We start from the raw sequence: 21,421 nt of genomic DNA, 5'->3' as shown, positions 1-21,421 counted from the left end.
TTTTTTACACAATACACATTTTTTTTTTAATGTCAACTGTCTGTTTTTCAGTGACATGCTACAAAGTAAATGTTTAGCTCTTTTGATAACGTATTCTTTTTTTTCTGTGACTGCAAAAAGCCAGTCAGATGCAGAATTGCAGTCTAACTGATGGCAGGATTTTGACATCTTGAAGTCGAATAAAGTTTGACATTGCCTGCCAGAGGGGTTATTTTTTACAGCCAACAAATATCAACAATAAAATGCAACATCGTGTAGTGTAGTTGAAAATTTATCCGAAGGCTTCATGTTGTTATATTTGAGCCGATCTCTGGGGAGCAGCTGGGTGCCCATGTTCTCCCGCAAACATCTAAATGTCTCTGTGAATCCAGGCTAGAGGCCAGTCACCCACTGCTTTATAAATGGATCGGAGCAACGATGAGCCTTCCCGTGGCTTCCAAATTTGAAACCTGCTGAGGGCGATACAAATTTGTCTCCTCACCTTGCAGCATGTTTCTGTGTAAAATACGCATCTTTTAGTGACAAAGAGAGTGTTGCAAAAATCTTTTAGCAGTGACATAAATGAGTCACAGCAATGGCACATTCTGATTTCCATTTTGCCACCATCAGTTTTCTTCATTTCTCCCCACCATCTGCTTGATGTTCTTTTGATCCAGCATTTTCGCTGTGCACGGCCTTACTTTGATCCACCACAATAGTCATAGCCGCCATAAAAATCCACTTGGTATCCCAATCAGAATCTAAATCCCATTATCCATCCAGGCTAATAATATAAACCACATCATATCCTATAAGGATGATAAAGTAGGTCTGGTCCTTTCTCTGCCACGCGGCGACAGCTGCAGCCGCTTTTTTCTTCTTCTTTTTATTAGATTTGGTGCGTTGCTTTCATGCTCATGCTCGTATTTATGAGTGGCAAATTGCTGTTTCATATCCAAATAATGTCAGTGGGGTGGGGATTCACTCCTAAGCTGCATTAGCACGTTGAAAATTGCACCTCCCTCCCCACTCAGGCCATGATGGATTGATTTTAATATCCACTGAAAGCAAAGATGTGCAGTGATTAAAGGCAGAAAGAGAGAGAGGGAGCTCCATTTTAATTTGGTTTCATTTTTTTGTACCTATTTTTTGTCCCTAAACAGAACTCATCACACCATTACAATGTTACATCACCTTTAATTAAATGTTTTTTTTTTTTTGTCTTTTAGTGACGTGCAGTTTATTTTTTAAGTAAACTGCATGGGCCTGTTTTTTATTTTGTTGGCCCCACATGCAGAAATCACAACCATTGACTGTAAAAGATCAACTCTTAGTTTAAAAAAAAATGGGAGGTTAATTTTTAACCTTCATTGTCTGTACTGTTTTAGGATTTTTGATACTGTAATGTTGCAAAATTTTCTGAATGCTCTCTTTTTAGGAGCAGTTACAGATTTTATAAAATTTGCTACAGATTTTATTATATCCTGACTCAGATCTTTTGGATGGTGGTTAAAATATCGCACTTCAGATTTGTCTTCTCTGCAGATTTGTCAGCAGAGGGCAATGTTGTGCTATCAATGTGCAGACAAGAGAAACAAGAGGAGGAAAGGGAGAAATGTGCATCATTTTTGCATTGTCTCTTTCTGTGATCACTCCATTTGAGCTCCCTAGCCTTTACAGGAAACCAGTGGTTTCTTCTCACATGTGCAACATTATCAGACCGACAGCTGGGCTTGGGAGGAAAAGGCCAAGCTCGGTTCATGACCAACACAAACCTCTGTTTATCTAGGTCTCCAAATGCTTCAAGTTAGGACGAGTACATCTAAAGGTTTATATTAAAGTTTTCTGTTAGAATATTGAAAGAAAAGCCTATGGTTATGCCTTTTAGCGACAACAGAAGACCTTCAGCAAGATGGAGTGCCATGTATTAGATACAGATGGTGATTAAAAACACTTAGCTTCACTTGCTTATGCATCAACATAACCGTCAGCCATCAGATAGCCTTATTACACGACTTCAAAGAAGTGAGAAGCAGAAGACAGAATCTTACCGATGGGGAAAGTATTTGCATCAGTCCTGCAATTTCTAATTTTGTTTCGTAAGGATTTTTTTTTTTATTACAAAAATGAGCTAGTTTAAAGTGGGGCTTCAGTCACAGTCGGGCTGTAAAGCATGAGTTTCCACTCTCTGAAAGCACGCAATATGTTGTCAAAATGAAGCTGCTGTTGCTGTAACAAAGCTCCAGTCAAAGAAGCTTTCATTCTTTCCATTTTTTTTCACCACCCTCTCTAAAAGCAAAGACATGTTCAGCTGAAGGAAAAAAGAAAATCTCTTTGAACTCAGCTGCATTTCTTTTTTGTGTGCGATATACTGTTTTGCAGTCTACCGTATTTTTTTTTTTTGCTCCTGTGTTTCACAGCTTGTCAAGCATGAACATTCAGCTGTTACATAGGAAGGAACTGTGGCCTTTGCTGCTGTGTTTAGGGAACAGGTGAATACCAAGTTCTTATGTAGGACCCCTGTTTCATTCCATTTTGGAAAGAATAGTCATTAGATAATATATAACCTTACTTGGCTGCAATTTTGTTTCATGGGTTAAAACTTTTCATTCTAGGTTTAATCTGGTTGTCCTGCAGCTAAGGGGATTTCTATCTCTGCAGTTGGACTCTGCTCTAAGATAATCTTTTGAATTTATTATTTTTAAGTTCAGTAGTCTACTTTTAAAATCTACAGACCTGGAGGCAAGAAACAAACATTTGCAATAAGGGGTTTGAAGAAGAAATAAACAGAATATTTTAGGAGGACACGCTTGTTTGTTTTCAATGTTAGATTTATACTTTTTTGGTTTTATTTCAGGTCTTTGTATGAAAACCGTCCACTCAAAGTCTTTTTGGGTATATCTGCACAGCTTTGTAGCCTGAACTTTACATCATTTTAACACATGAACATGTTTTCCATTCCATTTTAGTGTTACCTGTTTTGGCTCATTAGCTTGCTGGAAAAGGAACAATGTGACAATGGTTTTTTTTCCAGCTTTTTCTTTCAGTTTTACTGTTTTGCACCATCCAACATCCCATCAACCCCGACCAACTTTCCTCTCCATGCTGAAGAAATGTGGCCACCACAACATGTATGGGGAATGGTGTGTTCAGGGTGATGCACAACTACAGTTCTGCACTATGGCTAAATAATTTAGGTTTGGTCTCATCTTACCAGAGCACCCTCTTCTTCATGTTGGTTGTGAGAAATTGCAATCATGACTTCAATGGCTGTATTTCTTACCACTCCAAAGAGTGACGATAAATTTGTTGAGGACTTGCCTCCTAGCTGCTCCTTAAACAGTTACTTCCACCTCAGCTCTGAATCTGTGCAACTCCCCCAGAGTTACCATTGGGCCTCTTGGGTACTTCTCTGATGAATGGTCTCCACTCGTTGGTCAGTTTAAATTTACAATGCGCTTCTTTTTCGCAGTCAGAGGATGACGGCACATAATCCATTGGTTTGCATTGATCAGTTAGGGTGAAGCTGTGTGTGCAGTTGTTTTAATGTTGCAGTCACAACCTTTGGTTTAACTTTTGCTTACATTTTACATCCCATTGGTTCGTCAGCTCAGTGTTCTGTAATCACCACAGCAATGGAGATTTAATGAAAGGTTAGCCTATTCATTTAGTGTGGATTTTAAAAAATCGTGCATTTCTATTTGTCTGTCTTTTGTTTAAATGATCAAGCACGTTTGTATTATTGCTCAGTATTACTTCGAGCATTTGTGGGTGCATTACACCTGTTCTGTGAGTCAGTGTCGTATCTTTAAACCCCAGAGCTTTTTAACAGTCTCTTGTGTACCTTAAACCATGAATTGGAACCAATTTGTTTATCGGAAGTATGTGAAAGTCACAAAATTTTATTTGTGCCCTGAGACACAAGCATATTTTTTATTGCATTGCAGATTAACAAAAATAACTTCTCACACACTTACTGTCCACATCATTAGGCAGACCTTGTGGTACTGGCTAAGACCACTTTTTGTCTTCAAAACTGCCTTAAAGATGGAATGTTTTAACTTATTTAGCATCTTTAGTCTATATGATCATAACACTGGCTTTGTACACAAACTATACAGTGGAATTTCCAGCAGGTGAAAGTAGATGGCACTAATTAAAACATTCAAATCATTTTTCTAAGGTCAACTTCCAATCAAGACGGAAAAATAAGGAACAGATTTTTCTTATTAATAGATTTCATTCTTTATTCAGAGCTGCTAAGTGCTCAGATAAATGTCTGGCTGTAAATTATCAACCTAGATTGAATCAGAGTCTGATCTGTTCCCTTTCTCTTCCATTTCATGGCGCTTCTCCGAGCATGAAAACCCCTGTGCAAAAGGTCGTATGATTGATGGACAAAGGAGCCTCCGTAGCAACAGGACCCATCTCCAGCCTTCCTCTGTGCTTAATTCCTTCTCCCAACTGGCATTCCACACTAAAAGATATACACTTCAATTATACATGGGGACGATGGGGTTGAAGACTGCACGCCTTGCTTGAGAACTGATCAATATTTCAGTTCCGCGGGGACCAAACACATCGTGGTGCAGCTGCTGCTTAACAGCTTTACACAGTGGAGTGGCACATCCCCTAATACACAGCTATACACTGTGGGTGTGTGTATGCACAATCAAAGGAACTGAAGGGCCCACAAGAGCTACTGCTGAGGTGACGGAGAGAGATGAGAGCCTCAAGGAGGTTTTAGCTGTGTGTGTGTGTGTTCATTTTTAGTGTGTGTTGGGTATTCATACTTGCCTTGTATTTGACTGTTCTTTCTCCATGCCTGTCTTCTTCTCTTGCTGTCCCCTCTCCCTATCGCATCAACACGCAAACACTTGGATTCTAAAACACACATACAAGAGATCCACGCACAGCAAGCTCGTTCCAATATTTCTGCTATCAGCTCTCCCTGGGGTCTGCGCTGACTGTGTGTGGGCGTGTGTTGAGACTGAGGGGAAAGAAAAAGATTCTGCCTGTCTTGTACTTTGTTGTTCCTGGCTTTGACGTGTCAATTCCATCTTTGCCTCTTTGTGTCTGAAGTCTGGCACAGAGACACCGTTTTCTTTCCTTGTTGCCATCCTGCAGCATTTTGTTGCCCCTCCACTGTTCATCCAGCATCCAAAGACTGAAACATGTCACTCAGAGTTTAGCAAATGTCAGGAGACCTAAACCTCTGTTAGAGAAAAAATTTACCCAGCAAGCACTTAAATTTCTTGTTGGCAAAATTGTAGATGCTATCGAGTTTTGTTCGAATCAGATGGAGAGCTTTGGACAATAGGGGCACTGAAGAAAAAAATTCAATTTTTTTTTTTTTTGGTGTTGTTTACAGATTTCTTATATTTTGTATATTGTCATTTTCTGGAACAGAAGCCAGTTTTGATGTTTACAACTAGTAAGACTGTCAGTGTAACAAACTTGATTTAAGATAAAATCAGACATTTTGGCAACATCGCTCAAGTTTAGTGTTTTTTTTTTTCTTTGTATATCTGTGATTAGATTTGACCTCCTTTAAAACATTTACATTTCCCATATTGTGTAATTTATTTATTTTATTTTTTTAGAAAAGCCTCCATTGTTTTTCTCATGTGTGAGACATTTATTTGCATGCAATTGTGAGTTTTCATCCTCAGTCATTATTTTGAGTGTTGCGAAATACCCAGTCATTTCTATTGCTTCTTCTCCTCTTTATGTGCTACTTTGTGCTTGTGTGTATCTCCATAAATTTTAATCTCACCCATTGCAGAGTTCTGCATTCATTTTGAATGAATGCAGATCAGTGCAATATGTTACTAAATATTTTTGGATCTCTTGATTAATTTTGCATATAAATACTAATTCTATAATAATTTTCAAAAGGTTTAGCATTACTTTGCAGTTTTGGTTCCCATTTGTTTAAATTAACTGCTTTGACAATGGTCACAAAAACAGCTACAGTCAACCTCCTGCTGGGAGATATATGGAGTAATATTTCCATATGTTAAACCATGAGAAAATGATCATTTTTATATGAAACTCGGTGGAGTACAGTAAAAGACTTGTGGTGTTGACAAGAATCCCTCAAGGCATGAGCAAGTCTGAAGAGACTAAAACTTCTAATGTAGGAAAAGGCAAAAAAGCAAAATGACCAGCATCTGGATCTCTCATGTATTTGTATTTGCTGCATATCAATAATTTTCCAAGTGCTGCGTAACTATCTAGTGCATATAATGTTCACAGAAACCGTTGGATGGAAAAATCTTGTCTTGTTGGAATTCTTTTTTTTTTTTATTATTATTATTTTTATTCACCTGTCACACATACTGTATGCATACCAGTCTTATCTCTCTTGCTGCAATCCAGTGACATATTGGCCATAAGGGAGCCTGAAGCCTCAATTCTTGTCATTTTCTTAGCCTCTCTATCATCCACTCTGCCATCTCTCATCTCTACTGTGCTTGTGACTGTCACAAAATTTCACACCAAAAGGATTTGTGATACTGATACCCACTGGTTCTGTGCCTGTAAAATGACTCGCTGAATCTTTCCTCCTTTCTCTTTCACCTCCTCTATCTCTTTTCTCATCGTCATCCTGCTGCCAGACTTGTATCAGAGATCTTCATATATAGACTTTGATATCAAAGCATTGCAGCCAAGAAACTGCCAAAAGCATGTGCTTTCTTTCTGAATCTTTGATTTTAGCTGGATGACTTGAACACTTGACAGCAAAGTCCCATAGTATAGGCTTTTGAGATGCAGTGGACGTAACAGTTGTCTAGTCAAAACATGTCCAGAAGTAGAAGCTTTTTTTTTTTCACATTTGTGAAAATAATGTGCAGCAGTGTCAGTCTTGAGCTCTGGAATTTAGATATTGTATCACTACTTAATCCAAGCATGTAACTTACTTATGTTCAAGTCTCCAAGTCAATGAACAGTGTTGGTCAAATTCATGGTACCCCAAGTAAAAATAAAACAGCAATAAAATCAACCCAACTTTTTAAGCAGGAGCGTTTAAAGCCCCAGAAACACAAGTATTACTCTTGGAAAACATACCCATTTTGTAAAATGTTCCTTTAAGTCATCCATCACATAAAGAAGTGTTTATTACTAGACTGCACAGTCACTGCATTTAATTATATTTTCAAAATTACTGATATTTCTTGATTCTTTGTTTTGAACAAACAGTGGAGGTGATTGTAAAGTTAACAATCCTGACAGTATGAGCAATTTTTGGAAATTGGAATTTATTGTATGAATCAAACTTCTTAGTATAGAAAATTTATCATGATAAATGATACAATAAATGCCCACTGGTACCCCAGTCCCCACTATATCGAACAATATACAAATGGGCTTTTTACAAACACGTGTCCTTTGTTTCTTTTCAGCTTGTTAAAATCTAATGGTTCATATAAATACGTGGTTTGGCTTCTCTGCCACATTGCTCTAGAAATAATTTTTTAAAAATTTGTACAAACCTGCTCACTGTATGCTGTGGTATGATGAATATGAGTCCTTTTCTAGAGACTAGTGATGATTTTGGATTATGTATTTCCAGGTTGAGGGGCAAATTATACTTGAAAGGTTCCTAATCGATTCATTTGGCACCAAAAGACAAATGGTAAAGCAAATGAAGCTTTTATGGGTTAGGGCTGTATACCAAAAGCAAGTTCTAGGTCAGTGCAGGTGGTTGTTCCATTTCCCTAAAATCATTTTCTTAAAATCATCTTGGTCTGATATGAAATTCTAAAACGGCATTCTACCTTGAGAAAATTGATTATTTCAGTTAAGAGGCAGATTGGCATCCAGTTTAATGACTCAGAACTGTAATATTTTTTTCTTCGCTGTCGAAGGTACATACCCAAAGTAATTGAAAGACTTTTACTTGAGGTGTTTTGCTGTGCTTTAATTTTCCACAGTATTGCTTTCTCTAACTTCCATTCACCTCTTGCTTGTCATAGATAAGTTCTCTGTCACCCATAAATGAATCTTCTTAGCATAATGCTTCAAAAGCTGCTGACGGGTTGGTTGTTGACAGTGACTTCATATTACATTATTTTAATATCACCATATTGCTCCTCTTCCATCTTGACTTAAGTTACAGCTCTTGGATATTTACCCCTGCGAGAATCAAGTGCCGCTTTGTTGCTGCAAAGCATAACCTCTCATTAGGCCAGACATCTGCAGCCTGGTGTTGCTGCAGATGCAAGTTATTTCTCTAAATGACTTCTCCCAGAACTTCAGTGGCATTCAAGTAACAAGAGCTCACAGCATTGTCTTATTGTACAGATCTGTTAAAAACTTGTTTGTTTTGGTTGGGGAAACGTCATGAATATGGAGCTTTGCAGAAACAAACTGTCTTCTGTGTTTAGTACAAACCTAGAGGTGCAATTGAGTGCAAAATAGAACAACCTGTTCTCCTATTCCCTTAAAAATCACCTTATTATGTGGGACAAAAACCCAATTAATTGCATAACTATTGCCAAATTTTACCCCTTAATAGTATTGCATGTTTATGAAAAAAAAATAGACCAGTTGCTTAATTGTGCATAAAACATGAAAAGTCTTTTTAATTTGGATCATTGCAAAATGTATGAACATTTAAGTCAGGGAAAGCTGTCCTTCACAGTGCTTTGCAAAAGTGTTGATTGTGCTCTTTCACAGTTTATAGTGGTACATTACAACTATAAACTTCAGTGTATTTGAATGGAAATTTATGTGATCAACCAACAGAAGTAACTTATAGTTGTAAAGAGGAAGGTCAATGATGTGTGGTTTTCAAAATTGTTCACAAATAAAACTGTAGCGCTTCATGCACACTTTGTCAACCTTTTTCAGTCTGATTTCTAAATGACTTAAAATGCAACCAACTGCTTTCAGAATGCTTCTAAAAGATACTTGGAGGCAAATTATGTGCAATTTAATTGTCGTAAAACCCCATCTGTTTTGTGAAGCCCTGCGAGGTCATCATGAAGGCCCAAAAACACAGCAGGATACACAAGAAACACATGGATGATACTTTTTATACTCCAATCCATAATATGAACATGGAAAGAACATATCACCATTGCAAATCTAACAAGACATGGTCGTCCACCATAACTGATAGGCTTAGCATGGAGAGCAGTTATCCAGAAAGAAGGCAAGGAGGTGCCAAAATCTGCATCCTAAATAAGACAAAATATTACCTTTGGCCTGCATGTCCAACCAGAACTGTCCCAAATGTGCCAAGAGAAACTAACACTCTGTTCCTGACCTGGAAACGGGTTAGTTGATGGTCAAAATTGATGCTTTAGAGCAATATCTCTTTAGACTTTTCACAATGGCTCTTAAGAAACGGTGAACAGTTATAAAAGACCAACTGATGTTTTTGGTGATTGTTAAAATATGCTATTTTTAATAAGTGTGCAGCCTTCTTTTTGTTTTTTTTCCCTTTCTGTTTCTTTCATTAGGTCTGTAACTAATACTTATTTTAGTAAAGGATTATTCTATTAATTATTTTGACGATTAATTAAATAAAAAAATGGTGTTGAACTTTGTAACATCCATCTCTTTTTCCACTGAAAGGAAACATTTGTCACACTAGTCATCATATCATAATTTCTTTTTCTGAAATCTAGAATCTCAAGCAAATTAGTGTTAACAGAAATTTAATCCTCATCATTAAAGAACAAAAAAAAATCCACTGTTTGCTGAAAGTTTATTTAAGGTATAGCATAACTTCCCAGTGACCCTTTTGTGTGTTTTCCCCCTCTGCAAAAGAGTAGTTTTAGAGAAATATGGTCAACCTTAAAACTGCAATATATGCCTGAGCAGAACTGGTTATGAGAATTTCTTTCTCAGGTCCTGGCTCTGCCTCTGACACTAAATCAAATTTTAAGAATGGCCATAATTCTCAGCACAAATCTTTCATTTTTACAGAGTAGTCTGATCAGTTCAGGTCAGCTGTAATGAGCTGAATCATTTAGCATCAAAAGGAACTTTTCATATAAAGCAATTCTATCCTGTAGTCTTGATTATGTTAATTCAGAGCATATTCACTGAATGAGTAATCCTTTCTGTCCAGGCTGAACTTTCGTGGCTGGTTCTTGGTGTTCTAGCTTTCTCTGGACTGAAGAGCGATGAGACAAAGTTCACCAGTTATGTGGTGTTATATTATACAAATATTTAAAATATGCAGCATTATGTTATATGCCACACAAATCATTAACCTGAAAGCAAAGTACAACTTGCTTTAATCGTTTCATCATTTTTATTTTACTTTACTGACCATGAGCTTCTTTTTGTGAACATTTTCTGTAAATTGAACTGCATCTGTTTCCAGGCTTTTCCTGTTTTTAATTCTAGCCTTCTCCAGGCCACCCTTGCTCTTTCCACTTTCCATCTTCTAAACACAACTGGCCGAGTAAATGTCAAGGTGCCAGTTCTCCAAAATATCCGAAAGCTGCCAGCAGAGGAGGACATACATACAGGGACAGCGGGAGAAGCGTACATGATCGTACATGATGACTGCACACCAGCTCGAAAGAAATGCATGCAAAAAAAGAGGGAAAACGGCCTTTGTGGCCCAAGCATCAGACCAGCCCACTGGGAAATGTCCCGTTCTTCCCCGTTTGAATCCAGTCCTGTGTATTCGTAAAAGATGTAGTGGGACAGTGAAGGGAGCTCATTCTTTAGAGAAAAGAAGAGAAATCCTTTGTCACTTTCATTTTAGTTTATTGCTCCTATACAAACATTGACGTTATTACATATCTCTTCGATTGTATTCATAAATTTTCCGTATTATAAAAAACTTGATTTTTTTTTCTTTTTAATAAAACAGATCAATGACTGCAATGTTCCATTGTTCCTTAAATTTAGCCAGATATTGTCTTTTTAGCTTCCAACAATGAGAAGACAAAGGAGTTGTTTACGAGCCTTTTTCAACGTATTCTAAATACCCCCTAAGACCTTCAAACATTTGGCTTTTGTCCTCCGACAATCTGCTTTCATTACCAAGTCAAATGTCTCTGCATTGATTGGAGCAGTTTATCAGCTTCAGCCTGCATTGATGGAAAGCTGACACTTGGCTGAACACTTCCCACCGTTTTTTTATGATGAAATGGTTTGAGGAGAAGGCTTGATGCTTCATTTAGTGACTTATGTAGCTCAGTCAGATAAGATGCAAATCTCCAATCTTTCTGCAATAGCAGCATTTGAACACTGTGACTGAACTGAATGTGAGGTGGAGTCAATGAGTACCATAACAAAATTATACTTTTCTAAGCAGTGCCAAGAATATAAGAGCGCAATGTTGGGCATAAGACTGTTTTTACCCTTTCTGCTGTGTCCAAACAGGCTGGAGGCCATAATTTTATACTGAGAAAGTATATTTACTGATGGAACCCATTCAAGGTCAGACTAGTCTTACTAGATGATGTCTATAAAAGAAAAACAAAAAAAAAAAAATAGAAATAAAAAAAACAACTCCTGCAGTCTGTGTTATTTTACATGTGGGTTAAATGAACCTTTTTGCATCTGAAGTTACAGAATTTATTTCAGAGCAGCTCAGATCAACTTATTTTCTGACAATGGCATCATGTTATTGTTGGTGATTTAGAAAAATAACACGAGTTGTTCCCCGCAACCAGTGGATCAGAGAGAATTTATAGGTCTCCTTATGCTATTCAGGCCTTTGTGCTGTGTAAAACAGGGTGGCTGTGGCACAGGAAGGCTATTATTTCCAATTTGAGCACATCAGAGCCTGTATACAATTGCATCTACCTTGCGCAGACAACAAAAAGGCTCCCAAAAGGTACTACCATCTCTGAGCTTGTACAGAAATAGCAGGTCAATGCAACTCATCCACATCCTGAAAGAAAGATTTTGATTTCTGTTCCTTTAGGATGACATAAAAAATCATACTGATTTGTCCCAAACATCAAAACTCAAGAGTGCAACAGCTGTAATAAAGTTAGCTCATTCATCTTTCTAAGATAAGGATATTCTTTATTAAGTAGCAAGGTACATGACTAAAATGGAGATAAATCGATCCAGCAAGGTTGGTAATTTTTTTGTTTTTGTTTTTTTGCACATCTCAAATTAAATTCCTTACAGTTTTGTCACAACAGCTTTCAGGTTATTCTATTGTGAATCTGCAGTGTCCTTGGGATGTTAGGAATTGCGTTGCAAATGCTACACTGGTGTTATATTTTTTATTTTGAATGTCCCTGAACTGCTCGAGTGACAGCAACAGTTGATGCTTCCAGCCAAACAACGTACCCTGGGACAGTGCACCATCTGTCCTTGTTTATAGGTCATTCCCTGATGTGATTTTCAACATGCCGTTATTGGTCATTATTATTTTACATGTCGTCTTCATCATGCTTCTTTCATCAGTGTACTCAATCCCATTCAGGCTTAAAACAAAAAGTTTCTATGTGTGTCTGCATTCTTTTCCTTTATTCTTATTTGCCAGATCATAATTTGTTTTCTTTATTGCAAGGATGCAATATACCCTGCTCACATATAAAATCATGGGATTGTGTATTAGTGCCCTTAGCTAACACAGTCCTCCCTTCTGTGATGGCAGAAATAATGTAGATAAGGACATTAATATTTTAACACAACATATGTGGCCTTCCAGACCAAACCTTTTCCATCCCATTGTTCTCTATCACAAACACATGGCTAAAGATGTATTATGATGGACAACTAAAGGTGTTAATGAGCTGGCTCCAATGCAGAATGTGTGAGTTTTAAAAAGGAGAGAACCTGTGCGGTAATTGGAATATTTATTTGCTGGAAAACTAGGTCATAAATATACTTGAAATTCTTTAATGTTGGTTATTCTCAGTCCAGGAGTTTTTTTTTTTTTTTTTTAAGTGTTGTGAACAGGAATGACAAAAAAGTAAAAATACCTAAGAGACAAGCTCTTTTGTATGACAGCACATTTGAGCCTTTGTACAAATTAAAGAAAACATGAACTGTAAAAGGTGAAAACTAAACTGCAAAGCAGAACTGCAAAGTGAAATGGAAACCATGTATATGAACCTTAAAGTCTTGGAGGACTCGTCACTTTTTGTCCCAAATGAATTTACAATCTCAGAAAAAGTATTTTTACTTACTAAATTCTTACTTTACAATGTTGGTGAATATTTTACCTTCAATACTGTATGTCTATTGCCTTTCATTTTAAAAACTTTAATATTTACTGCAAATGTATGGCTTTTGTCTTTAAGATATGGGAAATTAATCTCAAAGCATTCTGAACGACTAAACACTGTAAGTCAGATCATTTCTTTTGGTGTTCCATGTGTTTATTTCTCAGGTTTTGTACCTGCATACGTCCTTGCTGTTGCCCAGCACTCTGGTCGTTGTGGAGCTGGTGTCGCTGTCAACCAAACCAGACGGCTCCTGTCTCTCTCTGGGGAGAGGCTTCTGCATTCTGGAGCTTTCTACCAACAGACCAGAGGGTCTAGGTACTAATGGAGACAGAAGGTGATTATTGAACTCTTAATTACCACATACATGGATTAATGAGCCTTCTCAATAGGACATAAAGGACAGGTGTATTTATAATGCAGGCGGTTGATGCTTTCTATTCAGCCAGGTTGTTTGGTCCTGTAATGTACATGTTTTTATTTATTGTAAAAAATAGTTCTAATATTTGAGTTTTTTTACAGCATCCACGGAAGAAATGCTATAATCGGTGTGGGGTTTAAAGCCACCTCAGTCTGCTCTGGTGTTGGACACTTTAATTAAATGTAGCTGGCATGATAACAGACACATTTAATATTGAAAAGGTTATAGACTCACAATATTAAAACATGACGTTAAACTGAAGCCTGTCTCCGAAAGTGCCACGTTGCTGCCAACAGGATGGAACGTCATATGGTAAGATGAAGCTATTATTATGAGTTATGAATATAAACGAATGCTTTGAGCTTTGGTGTCCTGTTTTGGCTGACAAAATGGATTTTAAAAGCATATGTAAGGTTCCCTCTGCACTTTTAAATAATTTATATGATTGCATTTTTGTTAACTGGTAGAAAACAATGGAAAAAAGTCACCTGTTATGAGCAACTGTAATCTCTTCAGAAATATGATTATTAATGGCTGCAAAGATTGCTGCTATATAATTTTCTATTCAGCATCTGGTTAGTGACTGATGCTGCAAGGCATCGCTGCAAGACACTGGAGAGGTTTAGAACCTCTTCCATTCAGATATCTGTGACTGAAGTCCAGTATTAATCTGTTCCAATTCACCACGTCAATTAATGAGAGCAACTGCATCTCATTGTGGGTTCCCCTTTAGAGTTTTAATTGGTGCTGAACTAAAGGCATATGTTTTAATGAATGTGAACTTCTTTTGATAATTAGCTCACAATCTAAAATCCTTAGACTAAAGCTAGATGTAGATGGCTCTACTTTAAAAAACAGAAAAATATATATTTTTATGTTCTTTGCCATTGGGACCAATTCAGATTATGGAAAGTAGGGAAACAGTCATACTTTTACCAATTAAAATGAATTAATTTTATTAAAATAAGTTAATTCAGGTATTCTTATACCTTCCATAGCAACTGGTGAATAAAATCAAGCACTTAGACTTTCTGCACAGACTGCTTCTACAAATCACTGAAAGCATGGGTTATACTCTCAGGAGCTCAGGGAAATCTAGTTTGGTACTTTGGTAGGATGTCACCTGTGAAATTGGTCCAGTCATTTAATTTTCTCACGACAAAATATTCCACATTGGGCTGTTCTAACAAAATAGAAGCAATTAGGAACAAGAGAGACTTAGCCATGAAGTGGTAGGCCATGAAGAATCACAGAGGCAACTCTTAGTTTTCCTAAAAAAATCGATCTTGTTCTTGTAAACCTAATATTGTGTATCATCTTTGTTGGTGATAGTTACAACCGTTAATAGTGTGAAAAATTGTGACCACAAAAATGATTAGTATCTTGTTGGAGAACCAGAATTCACCCTGATTTATTTTTCTCCTAGAAGTTTTGAAAGGAAGCAATAAGCCTTATGTCCTACTTTAAGCTTTTTACATGATTTTCATTGTCTTGCTGTCATTTTCCATGTTGGCTTTTGTTTATAACAGTATTTGATAGGTTTCTGCTTTTTTTAGTCCTTCCTGTCATTCTGCTGACTCTTCAGTCAGCCTCTCCAATAGATGAACTGACCCCAAATACCCCCTGTCAGATGGCAGTTGGTGAAAGCAGCTATCTCGCCGCAATCTATACTGCAACCTAAATTACCTTTGCATTGCAGCATGTAAAACTGATTTCTACCTTCTGCATGATAGCAGGTTTTGAGGAACATCTCAGTAACTGCAGTCCGGTTGGATTCCAAGAAGGTGGAAGGGTGTCTTTTTAGCAAGGCATCTTAATTAAGCGGAGTACTACCTCAACAGTAACTGTTTCTGGCTGAAAGCAGGCAGACTAAGACATAAGAAGCGCAACCTATCTGATTACTGGCAAATGTAATACTTTGATTTTCAGCTTTCCTAATGATGCAACCAGTGCAATGCCCTTAAAAACGGGTCAAGTGCTAAATTAAGCTTGTCAGATCTACTATGGCTTGCAGGCCTGCTTTTAAGATCTTTTCCACTTTATTTTATAGGCTGAATCTACACCGCGGATCACCACGAGGCCTCCTCCACCCCTCGCTGAAGGACTCAGTTGACTGTAAGAATAATTTGTCCACCATTTTTGTAGAGTAATACATGCAGTAATACATGCATCTATTTCTAAGGTGTTAATAGATGCCTTTGTTCCTTTGTTTTCTGAGGTGGAAAAAGACACATCCACATGATCTTTAGACATGTGATATGATTCAAAGTCAAGATATCAAATGTTTAGGACAGTAAATAAAAATCGCTTACTTTAAATCGACTTTTAAATGCTTATGCCTCTTGATCCACCATTTTTAGCTGTACTAGGCTTAGAGAAGTGCTCGCAGCCTGCCTCATCCAGAATTGGAAAGTTATTGTCAGACCTTTGGATGAGAGGTGATTTTCTTTTATCCTTGAAAATCTGATTCAGCTTAATTTAAATTTTGATATATTTTTTAAAACTACTTCGCTACTGCTGAGGCTCATGGTTGGTTTTGATATGTCTATGGTTGGCTTAAAACCAGGGCTATGAATTACAAAACACTGCTGTGCCTTACCGTGTGAAGAACATCTTGCCCAGTGAGAGCCAGAGTTCCTGTCTTGGCTATCATGTCACATGAATATTAGAAAGCTTGCTCTCAAACGGACTCTTATGCTCTCTGAATTATTCAATGTCAGCCTGTTGTTTAGTGGAATGCTGCTTCTCTGTTTACGAGTCATGTTGCTGGCATTCTTGTTTACCTTTTATATGGTTCAAACCCCTTTTTATCACTTTAACTTTCATCCACTGTGGCAAGGGTACATGCTTTTTATCTTTTCACTGTGAAATACTCGGGTGTGTGTCTTATGTTTAAAGACTGCATAATGTTAAAGTGAATAAGCGCCATCGTTACGGTGGTAATTTCCTTCCTGATTGTGTGAAAGAATTTTGAAGGGAAAAAAATCCCTTGGGGTCAGACGTTTTATTTACTTAGTTTGTAATAAGTTCAACATTATGCAAGAAGGAAAAGGACATTGTTAATGCTGCAGATACAGTCGAGGTTAAAAGTTGAATTTAATAAAAGTGACGCAATTATAAACATAAATTGTCATCCATCTCCTACCATAGTTCAATTTCAAGCATTCAGCATAATCATTATACTGCTGGAGTCTGTCACGTTGTCTGTATGAAAACCCATTGGTCAAGACATTATTTTTTACAGAGAGTATTGTAGTTTTACAGCATTCTTCATTCACTTGCATTCAGAATAACGCTCATTACTTTTAATGAGACCTTCTCTCTGACTTCATTTTAAATATTTGAAGTCATCGACAGACAAAAATAAATCTCATTCTAAAACCCCATCCGGACGAGTTCATGGACATTTGACAGAATGAAAAAGCAGAGTTAACTTTATATAGTTTATAGTTGCATGGAACAAACAAATATCCCTAATGCTATTTCCTTGTTCCTGACAGCTATTCATAGAATTTCCTCAGTTTATTAAATTTCTGCACCTTTCACATGGATTTCAACAATGAGTTGCACACCGATTAATCAGCTTTAAGTCCACTCTTAATATTTATAATTCCTGACACATGGTTGAATTTTTAATGATAAACCTCAACCTATTCATATGTGCAACTCATAAGGTGAACTGATTCATAACTTTACATTTTGATTATGTAGCTTCATGGTTTCTAAAACATATTTTTTGTTTTATTGCTTAAATTTGGATTAAAATCATTTCTGAATAATTACCATCATGTAACAACTACAAAGCGATAGATACATGATTGTATGTCTAAAGTGGAAAATCTCAAAATATTTTGTTTAAAAAAATCACTTATGACTACAATACTTATTTTTGAGATATGTTTTGTCGGCAGTCAGGAAATTATGACAAAACATGTTTTACTGGAAGAAAACTCCAGTGACATAAAACACTGATGCCAGTATCTCTGCCAAAGCACTAACTGATTGAAGTTTGTGTCGCCCATATGGCACCTTTCCTTTCCTCTTCAGATGGCAGCCTCCTGTCGTCACCATATTCTGTAGCGTGACTAAGTCTGAGATTCTCATCAAGGTTACTGCTATTGGCATAGCACCTCACAGTCTTCCTCCATGATTTGCAGAAAGCACTGGTCCTGGTTTATCAATTGGAAAAGTCTTTTAGCTCCTTTCAAAGAAGTTTGCAGGAACTAATAAAATTGAGTTGAGAACTGTCCAATGTATTATTATGCATTATATTGGAATCCATTGTCTTTGAGGAAAAACAAAACAAAACCCAGTGATCACTTAAAACTTTTGGTGACACCAAATCAAAGACAAACAAAAGTAGAATTGTTTAATATTGAAAGTGAAAGGATTTTTCTACACACAGTGTGGAGGGAATTCAAGTGATTCGAACTGTAGCCATGAGAAAACCAGTAATCAGTGAGGCTAATTGATTAGTTTGCAGGAAAGCATAAAGCCTGGACTCTAGCACAAGACATTATTTTCACACATGGATTAGCCGCAACAGAGTTCTGATCTTAAGCCCATTTAGATTCTATATGATGTTCTGGAGAAGGCTTTGCTCAGTGGTTGGACTCTCCCATCATCAATACAAGATCTTGGTGAAAAATTTATGCAACACTGGATGGAAATAAATCCTTTGACATTGCATAAGCTTATCGAAACAATGCCACAGCAGATAAGTGCTCTCATCAAAGTTAAAGGCGAGTGTGAAGCCTTTTTGCCTTTAGAGGCAACTTTTCTTTGGCCAGGCAGTGAACTTCAACTCAGAAATAAGAATCCTTTTTTGCCTTTCACAGTGGAAGTCAGCCCATCTCTTACACAAAATATAAACAACACTAATATAATTTGCAATAATAAGAGTAAGAGGCTTACTTACTGTTGCTGAAAAGTAGATTATGTATGAGGCTACTTTTCTGTTTTAGTCCCAACAATACTTTCAGACAATTTCCCCTAAAAGCACCCAGAAAATACCTGTAAAAAAAGTTTTTGTTAAAAGAAATATGTCTTGCTTTTTCTACACCGTGTTCCAAATTATTATGCAAGTGATATTTTGTCAGATTTTCTTAAATGGTCAATGCAAATGATAGTCAGTATTTACTTCCATATATTACAGTATAAATCAACTTTGACTGAACAAAGCTCCCCATCAGAACAATATTTTTTTCAAAAATAAACTCAAAATGCACAGCAATTTTCTAAGCATTTTATGGATTATAAAGAACTGCAAATGGTCATTCTTTGAATGTGCATTATTAAGTGGTCACATGTACTAAAATTAAAAGCTAGAGGTCAGAGAAGGATAGGATGGTGACCACACCATGAGTTTCTCCCCTTTTATGCCCATAGCAGCCAATGACACAGTGGTATTCCTTGCAGCATGAGATGGTGCATTGTCATGCATGAAGATGATTTTGCTACTGAAGGTACAGCTCTTCTTTTTGAACCATGACAGAAAGTGATCAGTCAGAAAGTCCATATACTTTGCTGAGGTCATTTTCACACCTTCAGGGACTCCGAAGGGACAGAGCAGCTCTCTCTCTCTCTCTCTCTCTCTCTCTCTCTCTCTCTCTCTCTCTCTCTCTCTCTCTTCATGATTTCAGCCCAAAGCATGACTCCACCACCTCCTTGCTGACGTCACAGCCATGTTGGGACGTGATGGTCATCCACCACCAATACACTACTGCGTCCATCTGGACCATCCAGGGTTGCACAGCAGTCATCAGTGAACAAGTCTGTTTGAAAATGAATCTTCACGTACTGCTGGGATCACTGCCACCGATTCTGCTTGTGCAGGTTCATGCACTGCAAGCCTCTGGAGGATCCTCCACCTCCAGGTTCTGGAGGCACCAGCAGTTTTGCTGCTTTGTAAGGGCATTTTAACAGCTGCTCTCTTAATCCCATGAATTTGTCTAACAGACCCTTCCTCTTTATGCCTTTATCTGTACAAACCCATCACACAATATCATCCATAAATTTAATAGCACAACAAAAAATTTAATCTTTATGACACTTAAATCCAATTTTTATAATAATTTGGAACATGGTGTATAAATTTCAAATTACTTGTTATACCTGCTCAATCTAAAGGATCAGGATCGTTATGTAGAAGCCACAAAAGGTTGAGCTTGCAATTATACCTTCAATGGTTTTTCAAATGTTTTTAGTTGTTTGTATAATTTAGAGAAAACCATGCTTGTTTCATCATGTTATGTAAATAACATTAAAAACACCCCTTTGAAGATTATGATTTAATCACAACAAGACACATTTTCTTTTCTTTTTTTTCCAATGAGATGAACATTTTGGAAAAAAAAAGCCCAGTAGCTTTTGTGTTGCATCTAATTTCATCATTAAGTAATAAGCCATCATGACTCTTGGGTCTGCTCTATGACCTTAAGGCAACACATGCATGTCTAACACTGTTAGCTTGATGTTCCTTGATGAGAAATTCTAATTTTCAGTCGGTTGATGTTCTCGTCCTTGTTTCTTATTGATATTTTTGTTTTATAGTGAAATAAAAAATTAAATATTTCAATTTATCTCAGAAGACTTGTTTTGAAGCGCTTTTTTTCAAAGGTACTTCCATAATAAAATTATCAGAGCAGTTTGCTTCATAAATTTGCAGTGGCTTTTATCTGAAGATAATACGAGATTACTTATTAAATGAACAATTGTTCATATCCCTTGAACAGTGTAAGGGATGTGAGTACTTTTGCAAGGCACTGTTTGTAGGAAGCTTTGTTGTTGAGAAATAGAAATGAAACATGTGTCTTACTCTTTAAATTTTGGTGCTTGTTTTCTTTACAAGGTCAGCTGTATTAGTCTGTCCACAGGAGATCTCTGGTTGGTCGGCATTTATCCACTGACTGCGGTAAAATGTAGCGTTTGTGTTTACAGCACACAAGAAAGTGCCACAACATTCAGCAAATCAGACAGAAAGAAAAGGTCAAAAAGGAGAATGTTTTGCCTCCTGGAAGGCAGTGTTATAACTTTTGCATAAGAAAATGTTCATGTTTTTTTTTCTCACTGTGAAACTAAGGGAAAGTAATTGATCTCAGTGAGTGCATGGTGTGTGCGCAAAGTGACAATGTAAAATGTTTTAAAATCAGGTTGTGCTGAATGAATTCACAAAGTAAAAACAATGTCACAGAACTCGATTGGAAACTAATGGCATAAACATAGAAATGCTGACAACACACTGATTCTAAAGCACACTTATCTCTTGAAAATATTCCCTTTCATAGACGGGGTAAGAGCAGAAACACAAAATGATAAAATGTCCAAATTCTCAGTAGTGAGTCAAAATGTAATTATTATTGTTTCTTAAATGTTATTACTTTAGATAATTCTATCTGTGCCAAAGGATTGAGCTGAAATACATCAACTTATCATAAACGCAGGGAGAACTGGCTGTTTGTGTTGATGCTGACAGATAAAGAAGCTTAAGTATAAAGATAGACTAATCCTGGCAGACAAATCAAAATTCTGTCCAGGTCTTCAGACAGAAAAGGAGGGAGGACAACAGAAAAGAAGTTGCATAAAGTTTATTGCATCCACGGATGCAAAAACAGGAAGGAGAAGAAAGTGCAAAAGGAGGCATAAACGCATTGGTTTGATCTGAGTTTCTCTTCTTACCAACTGGGAGGAAAGGAACAGAAAAAAGACTAAATCAGAAGGAAGGGGGGCAACTCTGGAGACCTCTTAATATTTTAAACAGATGGTAGTTTGTGTTCACATTAGCATATCTTTATCTTGTGCCATATCATTCACTTTGTGTGTAGAGGAAGAAAAGAGTGCTGTGACATGTTTTGTTTCTAGT

The 21,421-nt window shown here is 37.0% G+C and overlaps 1 protein-coding gene across 2 annotated transcripts in view; it reads left to right on the top strand.

The window, feature by feature from the left end:
- The window catches only part of nphp4 (nephronophthisis 4), a 146,510-nt gene that overhangs the window by 4,116 nt on the left and 120,973 nt on the right, over nt 1-21,421 (top strand). For both annotated transcript variants that reach the window (XM_055048663.1, XM_055048664.1), the window contains 2 exons: nt 13,307-13,476; nt 15,611-15,675. In XM_055048663.1, the coding sequence (XP_054904638.1) occupies nt 13,307-13,476; nt 15,611-15,675 (235 nt within the window). The remainder of the gene's footprint in view (nt 1-13,306; nt 13,477-15,610; nt 15,676-21,421) is intronic.

Source organism: Poeciliopsis prolifica, unplaced genomic scaffold (assembly GCF_027474105.1).
Source record: "Poeciliopsis prolifica strain line A6 unplaced genomic scaffold, Auburn_PproV2 SCAFFOLD027, whole genome shotgun sequence".
NCBI classification, from domain to species: Eukaryota; Metazoa; Chordata; class Actinopteri; order Cyprinodontiformes; family Poeciliidae; genus Poeciliopsis; species Poeciliopsis prolifica.
Note: the sequence above shows the minus strand (reverse complement) of the source record. Positions and strands in the feature narration are given on the sequence as shown.